This window comes from Odontesthes bonariensis, chromosome 21 (assembly GCF_027942865.1).
Source record: "Odontesthes bonariensis isolate fOdoBon6 chromosome 21, fOdoBon6.hap1, whole genome shotgun sequence".
Lineage (NCBI taxonomy): Eukaryota > Metazoa > Chordata > Actinopteri > Atheriniformes > Atherinopsidae > Odontesthes > Odontesthes bonariensis.
In genome coordinates this window covers 8,647,448-8,662,684 of record NC_134526.1, presented here as the reverse complement: position 1 = coordinate 8,662,684, position 15,237 = coordinate 8,647,448, and the positions used below count along the sequence as shown (strand labels likewise).

Here is a 15,237-nt window from a genome sequence, read left to right as displayed (position 1 = left end):
TATATAAGTACATGTCATTGCATGTTGAGGTCATAATCAATTTATATCAGTTTGACTGATGAACTTAAGGGGTATTGATTGATTTATACTTTCAATGTAGTTGATTCAGTGTTTAGAAATCAATCTCTCTCATGTCTGTTGGTGTTCCAGGCCTTTCATGCTCCACCTCTTCCTCCTTCTCTGTTGGGCCTTGTTGCAGCCCACTCCTCAGCCGCTGTTTGAGGGCATATTCGATCATCTCACTGTAGCACTGCAGCACTGCCTGGGAAGCAAGACAGACACAATAAATGGGTTTTGTAATATATACATATGACAATATCCTTGTATTTGCAATCATCCTAAAACTCATAAACTTTAAACAATAAACTGGATTTAAACCATTTAAAGTCAACTTAGACTCACCACGTCTGTCTGGCATAACTCTGCCAGTGCTTCACCCATGAAAGCCAGCTGAGTGGACCCCTTGTTGCCAAGACCCCGCAGAGCACAGTTAAGTGACGCTGCAGCAACAAGTGAAGGTGGAGCTCCGAGAAAACGGGAGTCACACACGCATAAGGCCGCCAGTGTGTCACTGTGTCGCCGTAGGGTGGAGAAGAGCTCCCGCTCCGAGTCCCACGTCTCCTCCAAAGTAGCAAGAAAATGTGGGAGGAAGTCCTGCGAAGTGACTGCTGCTGTGTCCCACCGGAGGGTGGCCAGTATAACACGCTCCATTTCCTGGTGGAGGGAACAGGAAACACAATAATGCACTTAAGACAAAATCTTGTTAAGGAATGGCATGGAAAAAGAAACAGAAACACAAGGATGCTCATCTAGATTACCCTTAAAGTTAAAGTTAGTGCTAAAACTGAGGCGCAGAGTTGGAAAAGACCCTTGGGAATACAGCTTTGATTTGAAAACTAAGCTTTCTGTTAACTACCCCTGTCAGAGGATGCTGTGAAACTAACTCACCCGCAGGTTGGAAGACTGGAAGCTGTACTCAGCTGCTGCACAGAGAGTGTCAGCAGTGACAGAGTCACATTCTGTGAGTTTTGAGGCGATCAGAATGCAGCTGGCAGCCAGGCAGTACAGTGAGACGGGTGTAGACAGAGATGCAGACAGAAACCTGTCCATCAGAGAGACAGACAGGGGGAAGACTGTCTCATCACAACCACAGTCACAGCACACCTGAAGAGATAAAAAAAAAGAAGGAAGACATCAGCAATGCAGCTGCCGTGATGACATAATTCTCCCAGAACTGCGAGGAAAACCAAGATGCTGAAACAAGAGGGAGTTTGGTACCTCCAGGGCCCATTTGGCGAGCTCCTCCCTGCGCTCTGGATCCCGCTGGATGAGAGTGACGTAGAGCAGGGAGGGCATGTACCTCTCCTCCATGTGAAGCAGCCTCTGGATCACTCGATGCCCCGATACGCTGGGGTCCCAGGCAGCTCTCAGCTGAGGAGAGCCCCTGATATGGCCTTGTGCTTGTACTTGTGCATTCTGTTCCTGGTCCTGGCTCTGGTCGTCCTCCACCTCCTCACACCAAAGAGATACAGACATTCTTCTGTCCATCTGCACAGCCTACTGGGGTATATAGTCCAAGTGGGAAAGAAAAGGAAGAGATTTTGTCCCTCTGTCACTCAGGGATGCTGTATGTTTTCCAGGTAAGTGCAAGATGGATAATCCCTGCAGATCCTTGCTTTTCTTCATGAGTTGCTCAGCTGAATATCACTCCTCATTATTCTCTCAGAGTTTTATACTTAGCAGGGAGCGAAAGAGGGAGTGACCAAGAGGGAAGGGAAAAAGCCACAGAGAGGGGGCGGTGACCCTCATGAGTGACATAAAATAATACGAAGACAAACAATAAGGTCTGCGCAACAATTGCTTCAACAGGTGGGGAGAGGGAGAAAGATGGAGAGGGGAGAGAAGGAGGTAGGGAGGAGCGGACAAGAGAAGGAGTGGCCCTCAGGGACGGAGCAACAGCTTGTCTTCGGCAGTGAAAAAGAGAAGGGAGGAAAAGAAAAGACAACGAAGGGACAAGAGAGAAAAGGTCATCTCCAGACTCTGACAATGGGCATGGATGACAAAGGGATGAGAGTGTTTGTTTACAACGTGAGCATGGAAGGAAATACGTCAAATACTTGTATTCATCCTTCCTCGTGTTAGAGAAATATCTTCAGCATCCAATTTTTTGTGTTATTTTCCTAATAAATAACTTTAAACCTTACTATTTGCCTTAAACTCACTGTATGAATACCTTCATCATAGGATTTTTTCTCCTTGTAATAGAATAAGCCAGTAGTTTGCAGGTTTTAAAATGATCTGTTTCTTTTGGGGAAGGGGGTGTAAAAAAATTAAATGGAATAATCAGATCATTCAGCTGGCAAAATATTGTGATTGCAGGCAAAAATTAACAGTTTTTCAGACATTACTTGGCTTTGAGATATGCATACATTACCATTTCTGTCATTTCATAAGACAAACAGTACAGTACAATCTTCAAAAGGATTACATAAAACCTTAGTTGGTGCAGGATTAAAAAACTGAACAATAAATTGGTCAATTTATGAATGAAATAGCAGTTTACAGGTTAATTGGTAACTGATGATTAAAGGACACTTACAGACGTTGTTTACTAACACAGTCTAGAAACGTAAGCTTTTCACCCTTTATGATCAAATTAGATGGAAACATGAATGACCCGACTCTAAAGCTGCCAAAATGCAAACATTTTACTCTGTGAATGTGTTCATCAAAGTTTTGGCTCTCTCTGTCTTTTCTCATTGTCAAAGCAACCTGTGTCCCGTCAGCCTCCCCTCCCTGTGCCTGTGGCAATCTGCTGCCCGTGTTTAAAGAGCAACGGAGCCACCAGGGAGGGCTGGGCGAGGTATGTGCAACAGACAGTGGAGCCGGGCAGGTCAATGAGCCGTATTGTCTCCCTTTACAAATCAGTGTCAGACAGCAGGCCCTGGCCTTCTGCCTGCTCGCTGGCTCCTCACACAAACGCACACTTCACGCATTCATGGGGCAGACACACTTTTCACACACTCCCCAGGGAACCCTGTGACGGTCACAATAGGGTCGCACTCACCAGTGGAGATACAGATTGTATTTGACAGTCATTACAGGTGGCTTTTCACACATTTAGGACTACAATAGCAGGTTGGGTTTCTAATGGGAGTTAAATGGACGGCTGCGTCGACAACATGCTGTGATACCGGGGACTTGTTTTCAGCTGAGCATCAATTATTCATACTTTTCGTCATAAAAGTGACACCCAGTTTTACCAGCTTGACTAAAAAAAGCAACTTAAAAAGTTATTTTGAAATGTTTGTTTTTGTGAAAATTAATAAAATAAAATAAAACTCGGTTTGAAAAGCTTTCCTATTCTTGTTTGATACGGAACTTCTGCTGTAGAAGAGTTTGGGGCTTCCTTATTCACATTTTCCATTTCATAGAGCTCCATTTATTTGTGAGTCTCTTATATGTACAGAGATTTCTCTGGATCTTCTGAATCCATCTATCTATCCATCCATCAAAGTCAGGAATGTCAGGCATCTTCTCAGAGAAAGCTAGGAATAAAACGCTCCCCTTAATTTAGCTCAATCCCTATATTTATGGAATTATCATGCTAATCTCATTTGATTACACAGACACTCATTGAGTAACCAAGGCCAAATATTGCTGTTTGACTTATGGTCAGTATAATTAAAAGGCATTTATCAGTTTCTAACTAATGAAAAGCTGTGGTTTTAAATCACTCAGAGGGTGGATTATGTCTTCATACATGACCATTTTGAGTGTTTTTGTGGGCTTTTTTTCTCCCTTTACATGTGATTATTTTGAGTCTCTTTGCGGTTGCTTTGAGTTTATTTGTAAATTATTTTCTTAGGACTGTTGCTCACAGATGATTTTACTAGCTTTTTTTTTTTTTTTTAAATGTTCTTTGTTTAAAATACACACAGTTTTGCCAATAAAGGTTGGTGAGCTTTCGTTTGTGATTGAAATAAATGGAAACAATGATTTTTTTTTCTGACTATTTGATTAAAACTTGAGCAAAACGTAATAGAGTGAGATATATGGGTGACAAGTGTCTTAAAAGTGGAGTGAATGAAAATAAAACATGTAAAATCATTATCTTTTATGAAGTATCATAGATTCAAATCTCAAGGTCTCACAGCAAAGAGAGCTCTTTCTGCATGATGACAATATGACGAGACCATAATCCTAGTCGATTGGAGCATTAGCGAGAGAATATTGGGTTTAAAGCTGTCGACAAGGCCTTTGGCCATCAAACAGGCTTTGAAAGGAGCTGAAAGCAGATTGAGTTTGAATGAGGGAGTGAGTGAGTTTGGCTCTACCAGTCAAGTGAGGTCAGGTTGGGGTGGCCAGGGAGGGAGGGCGGAGGGTGAAGCAGAAACAGACTGACAGATCGTCAGCCTGTTTAAGCAGCCTGTTAAATTCATACACCGCAGCTGTATTCAAACAACATGCACCGAGAGGGAAGGAGACACTGACGAGCCAAAAGAGGAGTGCAGCGGGTCCTGAGAAGGAGGTGTGGCTGCCCGCCCCTCATTTTCCAGCTCATTTCCCTGGATGGTGGGGAACAGAGGTCCTATTTTCCCCTCAACCATTCCCCTTACATAGACACCTGCTGGCTGGTGGGGGAGGAGGGGTGAGAGGCCAAAGTTTAACCAGTTCACAAGTTAAGACACTATATCAACAAGTCAGTGTTACTGTAAGAATGACTTTCTCTGGGTGTGATTTCAGATGACAGTTTTCCTTCTTAAGCTTTCTTTTAATCATGTCTAATTTTGGAGTCTTGCAAAGTCACCCTAGTTAATAATAAAGTGACTATAATAACGAAGGATGTTGCAGCATTCCCTGAGCAGTAAAATATAACACATACTAATTTGAATAAAGTATTTTTCTATTTCTATTCTATTTCTATTCTAAAAGGAAAGACTCACGCACATCACATGACTAATAAAACTGGTTTTGGAAAGCTCAATCCGCAGCACTTACATGCACAAATCTTTCCCGTTGCCATGGTTATGCATCATAACAGATGCGGCCAGACTTACTTGCAGAAATCTTTCCAGGAGCACAGCATCCAAACCAGTGAAGAAAATAGTTTCAGAAACTATTTTTTTTTAATTCACAGGAAAATGCTCATTGGAAAATCTCAAAAACAGATAGTTTACAGATATGGATCCATATTAAAGTACATACAAGCGATCTCCTTAATACAGATGTAGGCTCATTTTCCATGGACCTTCCTGTCCTGCCAGAACTTGGAGCAATCCACCCTCTGAGTCCTGACAGTCTGCTGTATTTTAATTCAATTAAATTCAATTCAGTTTTATTTATATTGCGCCAAATACAACAAGAACTAAACAATGGTGTCCAAGAAGAGCCATCAAGGATTTTAGGCTGAAAAAGTCCTCCTTGTATATCTCTTGACAACTTTAATTGATTTTGACATATCTTATCTCATGTTAACTCATTCAACAAAATGTTTCATTTTATCTACAAAGTCCTTGTCCCTACCGGAGAGTAACATCCATTTCAGACGTTTAACATTCTGCGGTATTGCTTGTATTGCACCTGGATTCCAATTAGTCATTCGACACTTTTCCAGTTACTTTGTAAGATTTGACACAGAAGAAATGCTCAAATCCTCACCAAAGATTCTAACCCAGTAATTTGAAAATACTTCTGCATTCAATAGTTGACCCTAAGTACTCATGTATTGTCAAGAAACTGTGCTTAAAGCACGAAAACAAAATAAAAATTAAATAGGCCGACGTGAGTGATAGTATTAGACTGTTAATACTGAAGCATCGATGTGTGAGCAGCTTTTACTGATGTAAAAGGAACTTATTTACATTACTATTAGTCGGGACACAAACAATCTGGGGGTTGTAGGAAAATTGACAAAACCTGTGATGAAACAATAAGAAACTGTTGCTGCACAGTTCTGTACTCAGGTTCTGATGCTACTCCAATCTTTGGTTTTGTTGTGAAATATAATAATAATAATATAATATATATTTCATTTTTTTTTTTTAAAAAGCGCCTTTCTCAACACTCAAGGACACTTTACAACACATTAAAAACACAATAAATAAAATAACACAAGCTAAAAAGAGGCTAGAGGGAGAATGCAGCATGCATAATATATGCTACTTTCTAATAAACAAACAGCCGTTACTGAAAAAGACAAGATGTATCGTTCCTAAAACAAAAGATGAGTAAGAGATGTACACATTTGAATACATGATTTGGTAAGATTTATACATTTATTTGGTAATAATTTGCAGATGAAAATGGTTTTACATAATACAGATAAATACAAGGCATAAAACGTTACTGCGCAGCATGTAAAAACCATAAGGCATGCAAAAACTTTGCATAGGGCTGGAATGGCATCATAAAGTACTAACATGGCGCTGCCAGTGAGTTTACCTTTCATCTCCTTCCCTTTCAGATACAGTGGAGGGGTATGACCACGAGACAAACAGACAGACAGAAAAACCCACTGATAGTATGCCAGGGACAAACGGAGGATTACAGATTTAGGGTTATTCTAACAGCAGCAGCAAAGGGAGGATACAGAAGAAAAAGAACGGCAGAGACACGGGTCGTGTCAACAAAAGCCAAGCTGTGAAGAAAAAGGAGGATACACACAGAAAAGCACCACTGCAAGTACGGCTACACTGTTCAGACATCCTGGATTTTAACATTCATGGACTCACATTAAAAGAAAAATAACCTCAACGGTGCCCCCTGCCTCTGACAAGTCATAACAACAGTCTTCACCAAATTCCATTCCTTCTTGGATATACTTCATTTATAAATATCTTCAATACATTTCATGATAAATGTCATTCAACCAGCTGACCTACAGATCTAAGGATAGCTGGGAACATGTGTTAGATCTGAAGAGGCAGCTCCTGCCTGTGGCTGGCTGAGGAGGCGTTGCATCTCACTGGCCTGTGAGTCTGGGCTGTCCTCCTCGGAGCTGGACGGGACGTAGAGGCCCAGAACCCGCTGCACTTGGAGAGGAAGCTCCTGAGGCAGACAGCGGAGGACAGAGAGAGTAAAGTATGAAGTTACATGGCTACATTTACACAAGGCCTGCTGCTTAATCAAGGTTTCCACCCCGTTTCGGCAATTGTTTTGAGTTTGACGTAAAGTACAGATCTAAATGTTATTTTATGAAAAATTAAAAGAACAAAGAGGGAGGGACTATGCACTGACAGAATGAAAGGGTCATAAATAATTACCACAAAGAACTCTGTAATATAACACAACAAGAACACAGGAAGTGATATGTTCCTCTATTTTCAGTTATTCATGTGTAAGCGGAAGAGGAAAACAAGAAGCTCTGCAACACAATCCTGTATCAGTTCGTCAGACTTGTGTCAAAGACAGATCATTTTGATAGGCTTAAAACCACATTTCAGGTGAATCCACCAGAAACATCTGGAGAAAAATTATCTGAACTCAGACAAAGAATAAAGAGCGACAAAAAGTGGTCTGAAGAAACTTTACATGTTGATCTCGCCTTCCGAGTACAAATATCTGATAAAACACTGCATAAGAAATGCAATTCTTTCATTTTTCTCATTTTCACTCCTCAGATATATGATGTCATCACTTGCATCATCGAAAAAAAACAAAGTTTTCCATGATCACCAGCTGGCAGGAAAATGAATAGTCTTCATTTCCCACATAAGCCACACTGACACTGAGGGGCTTCGTGAACAAAGAAACTATTCTCATTTATGCTGCACTTTTTAAAGCAGAGCCACCCCTAAAACACGCTTCAAACACTCTTTAACTGGCTGTGTTGCCAAAGTAAAAATCCAGCAACGTCTCAGCTGCAAACTATCATCTAAAATATCCTAAAATGACAAGCTGCGAAATCTGGTATCAGATTTCCCACGCTGGTCTTTACAAATGAAATGTGAGTAAGAAATATGTGCAGTTGATCAAGTATACATTACATTACATTACATTAGAGCGTGAGGCCTTCCCTCCACAGACACTGGATGTATAAAATGATTGAATGGTTTAAAGAATGATGCATATCTGTCACATACATACAAATGTCTGACTGTTAGTTTTTGATTAAAACGTAATTTCTTGATGATGCATTCAGTCTACAATGAGTCCTAAAAACAGATGCAGGGCCTGTTACTTCTTTAAGAAAGTCAGTGTTATTTATTGTTTGGGAAATTGGTGCCGATAAGGGTTCGGGGATTATTATTTTGACGTGCAGGCTTGGCAGGAAGGATGCACAACTTTTTAGAGCCTAGGCTGAAATATTCCACAGATGGAACGCTGAATGGTGAGGTGTGAAGCAGGACTTACCTTGCATTGAACCAGCTGCAGGTAGATGGCCTCCGCCCCACACAGAATACTCTGCAGGTCCAGTCTCATTGTCAGCTCATTGATGTGCTGCAGATCAGTCAGGGTGAAGAAAAATAAAATGGGTATGTTTAGCTATAAAGTAACTGTAATCTGAGGTCCCGTCACACGTACACATACCTTCAGAATAGTGTTGAAGTCGTGGTCCGAGCCAATCAACTCCCCTCTCTGGGATTGGAGGATTGAACAGGCGATCAGCAGATGGAAGTTGTCACAAGGAAGACGAGTCCAGAGGACCTGAGGCAGGAAACAGGATGTTAGAAAACATCCGTTCATCATGAAGCCAAAAACAACACTGAATGTCAACTTTTGGAATACAGCATCCAAGCAGTTGCATTACATATTTGCTTTCGGCGGTCGTGTTGTATAAAAATGCAGTGAAAAAAAGCACTAACCTCCCACAAGATGAGGATGTCCTCAAAGGAAAACTCTCTCTTGAACCAGATGAGCAGCCAGCGGAAACAGAAGCAGAGTGAACCGCTGTCCTGCGAGTCTGCACCAAACAAAAAGGAAGTGTTTTATATTTTTATGATAAACAGAATATACAGAAGCCTGCGGACGCCCAGCTTTGCCTCAGGGCTCATCAGGGTTTATTTTACTCTCATTCAGTCTGACTGGCTGAATATAAGCTGACTAACCCAGGAAGTCACATAGCTCTGGGTCCAGAGCCTTCAGCAAGGCGCTGAGTTGAAGGAGCTGCTGCTTCATGGCCTCCTGAGACTCTTCAAAGTTCTGATGCTGCAGAGAGAAAAAAAGACTTGTTTATCATAGGTTTTATTTTACTGCTGCCCCCAGATCCCTTACTTTATAAAAAATGTAAACTTCACTAAACTAAATTCAATGTAAGAAATTAGTAATCTATCCATCTGTCTATCTATCTATCTATCTATCTATCTATCTATCTATCTATCTATCTATCTATAATTTGTTTCTATATTCTGAGGACCAAGGGTCACATTCACAGAACATGCCTACGTTAATCTGCATCAACAAAATCTGTGGCATTGAGAGGAATTTATGTTAACTTTTTAACTTTGACAACCCTAATATATATATATATATATATATATACATACTGTATGTATATAGCGAGAAACATTCAAAATCTAACCTGCTTTGTGCTGAAACTCAGAGAGCGTAGATTTATGGTGAACAGAGAAATTTTCACTAACCACCAGCTCCATGAAGCCTGTCAGACACCAGAAGGACTCCACTTCATTCTGGGTAACAAACAGGATTGGAGAAAGTAGGTCACTCATCCCCTGAACATAACCTGGACCAAAGGAAAAGGACATGAAGTGTCAGAGAAAATCTTTACCCACTCAGAGCGCATAGAAAAAAAAAAGAGAAATTAAGATAAAAGAAAAAAAGATTAACTTCAGTTGCTGTGATGGAACCAAACAGCTTGAAACCTTTAGAACTTGGAAAGAAAAAGTCACCAAATGTTACGATACAGGTTTATACTGCAGGTCTTTGCTGCTGCATCCTGCTCTTGTGTGTGTCTCTGCTGTGACCTCATACATCTGCATACACACTGACAAGGCCAGGGTACAACCTGCTCACATGTATGATGAAGGGAAAATCATTTATTTGCAATGACTGATCTGACAAACTAGTATCTTAAATCAGAAATCCAAAATAGGGATAAAATCTCAAATTGTTGTTGGTTTAATGCTCTTCCTCTCTCAGGATGTCATCTGAAAAGTACATTACTTCATCATTTTTAGATCAATTTGTCAATATGTGAGTATTTATGTGTGAATTAATGCTGTTTTATGTACGTGTGAAATGCACAAATAACCCCAATGTTCTGTTTTCCTTGTAAAGCCCTTTGTGATCTCGGTTTTTGACAAACCCTACACTATTAAACCTTAATGTTAAGCTTCATGCACAACTGCAATTGATTAAATCATTTATGTATTTGCTGACTGTCATTGCCTTACTCATTTCTTGTTACATCCTGTTTCAGAAACTACGCAGGATTTCATGAAAGGGAAACTATACTAACGCACGATCACTCTAAAATGCAGCTAACGCACCTCGGTGGCCTTTGCGTTACGTACATACGCACCAAGATCAAAGTTGTACATGCAGTAGGTCATCAGCACATCATGAAGCAGAGTCAATCCCGGATTGTCGTTTCCAGAGAAGAAGGTGTTGTTTCTGTCCGTCCTGCTGACGTCCCTCTCTGTCACGACAGAACAAAGAAAGTTCAACATCTGCTGCACATCTGACACGCAGCTGACTGAAATGATGAACACATCTCGTGTTTTTTGACAGATTGCAAAGCTGACCAATCAGGCTCCTGTATCCCCTGAGGAGGGAGTTCCTCATCTCTTGTTCTTCACTGACTGACTTCCACTGCACTTTCATTCTGAAGTACTCATCACTGTGGACACAGAGGAACATAAAGCAGCTGACTAGCTTAAAAGAGTTGTCCAACATTTTGGGAAAAACATGCACTCCTGTTGAGAGTTAGAAGAGAAAGCCAACAAGCAAGAAAGTGAGTAAACCAAATCATCAAAGAGGGTGTAGGTGTGTGTAGGAATAAAAGCTGTTACGTTTTGACCCGAAGAATGTCTTCTCTTTCCTTTGCTGTGCTGTTCCATGGATAAAAACCAAGGAGAAACTTCCATATTTCTTTCCTTAGTGGTGGTGTGATGCCCTGCAAGGTACAAGAATAGCATGAAAAAAATGCCCATGTTAGAGAGTGCAGGTGTTTCACAGAGAGGATGTACTGTTACTCATTTTACTATCCTACCCCTCTGAACACGAGTTCGTTGATCTTCTCTGGGTTCTTCACTCGGCCCTCTGAATCTAGAAACTCTTCCCATTTGTTCAGAGGCTGTCCTCTGGTTACATCAGGTCGGGGACCGAGCTGCATGCCCAGAGAGGAAAAGAATCTCAAATATTAACAAAAACAGTCTGTAAGCTGCATCTATTAGACACCACTGGGTTCCAAAACCAGTCTCTTTTAATGCACTTACACAGGTGATGACTTCAAATCCGGGCTCATCATCGGGCTGTGAATGCAGACTGGGATCCTGAGCAGTCCGGAAGTGGGCCGGGGAATCGGGAGGTCGAAGTGCTGCCTTGAAGAAATTAGTGACTTTGGAGAATCCACCAAATGTTGTGGCATATGGGTCCTGAATAAATCGCTATTCAAGTGGGACAAAAGCAGAATTACAAACAAGAATATTATTTTTCACTAACTATAAATAGTGTTGATCCAAATTTAATTTACTTTGTTGGGTAGATAGAGGTTCATATTTATACTAAAAAGTTCAAAATAGCTCCAAAATTTATATTTCATGCAGCTAATGAAGTTTAGAAATGAATAATTGAGAAACACAAGACTCAAAAACCTCCCTATTTTCTAAAATTACCGAAACAAGATCCGAGCCTCCATCATCAAGGAGTTGCAGCTTATCGAAGGACTGAGAGAGAGCACCTGAGTCATGAGGGTAGGCGAGGAAGAGCCGCCCATCAACTGGTGACCTGATGAGAACAACAGACACCTTGTGAGGTCTTTGCCGCTCGTGTTATGTAAATGTAAATGTTCTTTATTTATACAGCCCTTTACAGACAATCATTACGATGTGCCAAAGTGCTTTGCAACAGGTAATAAATAAAGAGACAAATAAGTAAAAACAAATGAAAACAATAAAAGAACAGTGAAAGCAATAAAATACAACAAAATCAAATAAGATAAAATAAGATAAAAGTGTCATCATACTACTGGGTATTAAAAGCAATCCTAAATAAGTAGGTTTTTAGCCCAGATCTGAAGAGGCCCAGGTCAGAAATAAGACGCAGCTCGACTGGGAGCTTATTCCAGAGCCTGGGGACAGCGACAGAAAAGGCTCGGTCACCCCAGTGTTTGTATTCTGACCTGGGCACTTCCAGCAAAAACTGATTTGTTGACCTTAGAGCTCTACCAGGATTGCGGACTGTTAAAAGCTCAGATAAATATATGGGGCGAGGCCGTTAAGAGCTTTAAAAACAAACATTAAAAGTTTAAAATCAATTCTATAAAGGACAGGAAGCCAATGGAGGGAGTTAAGAACAGGAGTGATGTGCACACGTCTGTTGGTGTTGGTTAAAAGACGGGCAGCAGTGTTCTGCACAAGTTGAAGGGGACTGAGAGTTATGCGTAAACAAAGATGCAGACTTTAAATTTACAGTAACATGAACCAACATGAGATGTATTCTGACACGCTAACAGTGACAACGGGCCAGAAACTGCTACTAAAATCTGTCACACTCACTGGTCCAGGATGATGTAACGTTGCAGTGCCCTGAGCAGCTCCCTGGTTCCTCCTCTGTGGAAGTGCAGGGGAGGCAGTGGGTGCCCACCTCTGCTGGTCAGCACCAAAAAGTTTCGGCCCAAGGAGAAGCGGGCCCTCCGAAGAGAGTAGAGCTCTGACAGAGGCAGACTGAAAGCCCACTGACCTGCAAGAGAAAACAAGATATTTGGGTTTCACATCTTTTCTGCATGTAAATGTTTTCCAAAACAGCTCGAAGCCTGACCTGCAGTCGAATCTTTCACAGGGACGTGCTCACGGTCTTTCTTCACGGTGCTGATAACCGCCCAGTCCGGTTCATATCCAGGGTCAAATTTTGTGTCCTCCTCCCCTCCTTCACCATCCTAGTCGGGAAGAAACCAATCAGTGAGAAGCACATTTCGCTTCACGATAAACACAAATACGGAATATTTTTTTGCAAGTCATAAGCAAATGTTTGCGAACCTTTTTGGTGTAAAGTACAGCAGGAGCATTGTGACCATCATCCTCCAGTGGGCTCCACTCTAAAGCTGGCAGCCCGGCCTGAAAAACAGATGGTTAGCTTGACGAACAGTGAAACTCTGTTTTTCTGAAATCCATCCTTTCTGCCAATGACATGAAGGCAGTTATCACAACGTTCTCTTCTTCACCTCAATTCTGGATTTTTGCAACTTGGGTATCAGCCAGTCTCTGTTGTCTCATCTGCAGCCAAACTCCCAACTGAACCAGAAAGGGATAGTTTCACCTCTGTTCTAACATCTCCAAACTGGCTTGCAGTTAAATACAGAACTAATTCTAAAATTCTTTAATTTTTAAAGGTTTTTTAAAGGGTGACACCTGAGGGCATTTCCTGAACCTCTTAGATGCTCCCAAAAACAGTTTCTAGCTGTTCCCTGATCAAGATCAGTTAGTGTGGCAAATCATGTCTTTCCAGAAGTGGCTTCAAAGCTGTGTAATACTTCCCAACTGAAGACATATTTGTTCTCCTTGGCTTTTAACTAAATTCAACGGGTTTAGTGAATGAGGTATTTTTGCCTTCAATTTATTTTAGGAACTAATTTCATCACTAGGTTTTACTCTGTTTGCTATCATTCGTATCAACGGATATAATCATCATATAAGATGTAGTCACTGCTTATCCTGCACTGTTTGTTGTGCGATAATGTTGTGTACTACACTTTGGTCAACTCTGGTTGTTTTAAATATCCTTTATAAGTGAACTTCAGTTGATCTGATAGCTACTCCTGTGATTTTATGATTTTTTTTAAATTATTATTTGTGTTTGAGCAGACCTGGCAAGCACAAATTTGCTTACCCGCTCCACAACTCGGATGAACCCTGGGATGGAGGTGTCCTGGTTGCTCCTCTTGGCGTTTGTGTGGAGATACACCCCCTCCTTCTCAAATATGAGCTGAAGAGATAATGATGCCACACACACACACACATACGAAGAAGCCAAAATTAACATATCATTTGTAATGGCTACGATAACTGTATCAATAAGGGTTTCAGTTGACGACTATTTTCTCGATATTTTCATCAAAACAGTGAAAGTGCCAAGTATGATTTCAAACTGACAGATGACAGAAGCTAGAAAAAAACAACTTTTTATGTCTCGACTTTCCGGCATGAATGGCAACAAAAAATATAACAAGTCTGAGCATACAATGTCCCCTCAGACGGCTAACGTGTAGCTGTAACAGGTATGATCATAAGACAAAGCGCCTATGACACCGTCGTATCACATGATTATGGGGTGACCCGTTTATCAGGTCGGTGGGTGAAAACCAGTCTATCTATCCGACTGGGAAACTTATGTAGACTTTTATATGTTGATCGAACTACTTTGTCAGCAAGCTATTGTGTATATATAATTACACATATAGATATACACGACAAAATCAGACCTCTTATTTGTAGCCAGATGACAACGTAAAGCTGACAATGTCCGGATTTACTGTATTGAACGTTATTGACAACCGAAAACTAGCTTTAGCATCAGCTAACAGCGAGCTTAAGAAGTTTGACTCTGTATTCCACCATCAGGTGACCGACACTTATGAACAAAAACAGTTCGAGTTAAAACAGAAAATGAAACACAGAAATGAGAATACCTTGTAATCCTCTACGATTTCCTCCATTTTTCTTTCGCTTGTTTGGCTGCTCCGTTTTTCCATAACAAATGTTACGTCATACTTCCGGCTAACGCAAAGTCCCGCCCACTAAGAAACGTAACGCCACAAAACAGCCAATGGCACCGCAGGATATATTCTGTTTGGTTGATTTTATAGATGACATTATTCTAATGATAATTCTTACTCAGGAAAACTTTATGTCATACAGTTAATATAACTGCCATTTTTAAAGTCGTGATCAGTATTTCGAACTTGAGTATTTCTCAAGTAATGCATATTGACCACTAGATGTCAGCAAACTTTCCCTCACATTCTTCCCAAGACCTAACTCTCATGTTCAGGCCGAATTTCAGAGGTAGTCTGTCACAGGGAAATGTTTCACACATGTGACAAGGTTCTGCTATGCT

The 15,237-nt window shown here is 41.0% G+C and overlaps 2 protein-coding genes across 2 annotated transcripts; both read right to left on the bottom strand.

Annotated features, from left to right (window-relative positions):
- Nucleotides 1-74: 74 nt before the first annotated feature.
- ccndx (cyclin Dx) lies at nucleotides 75-1,536 on the bottom strand. The gene is made up of 5 exons (XM_075454821.1): nucleotides 1,468-1,536; nucleotides 1,279-1,431; nucleotides 949-1,164; nucleotides 403-714; nucleotides 75-262 (listed from the first exon to the last, which is right to left on the bottom strand). The coding sequence occupies exons 1-5, from the start codon at nucleotides 1,534-1,536 to the stop codon at nucleotides 113-115; spliced, it is 900 nt and encodes a 299-aa protein (XP_075310936.1). The 3' UTR covers nucleotides 75-112.
- A 4,723-nt stretch (nucleotides 1,537-6,259) lies between these two features.
- tbc1d17 (TBC1 domain family, member 17) lies at nucleotides 6,260-14,910 on the bottom strand. The gene is made up of 17 exons (XM_075454000.1): nucleotides 14,810-14,910; nucleotides 14,011-14,106; nucleotides 13,161-13,238; nucleotides 12,943-13,060; nucleotides 12,681-12,864; nucleotides 11,799-11,910; nucleotides 11,400-11,570; nucleotides 11,174-11,290; nucleotides 10,974-11,077; nucleotides 10,707-10,801; nucleotides 10,484-10,600; nucleotides 9,585-9,685; nucleotides 9,051-9,150; nucleotides 8,808-8,905; nucleotides 8,533-8,649; nucleotides 8,356-8,442; nucleotides 6,260-7,050 (listed from the first exon to the last, which is right to left on the bottom strand). The coding sequence occupies exons 1-17, from the start codon at nucleotides 14,870-14,872 to the stop codon at nucleotides 6,889-6,891; spliced, it is 1,920 nt and encodes a 639-aa protein (XP_075310115.1). The 5' UTR covers nucleotides 14,873-14,910; the 3' UTR covers nucleotides 6,260-6,888.
- Nucleotides 14,911-15,237: the final 327 nt, after the last annotated feature.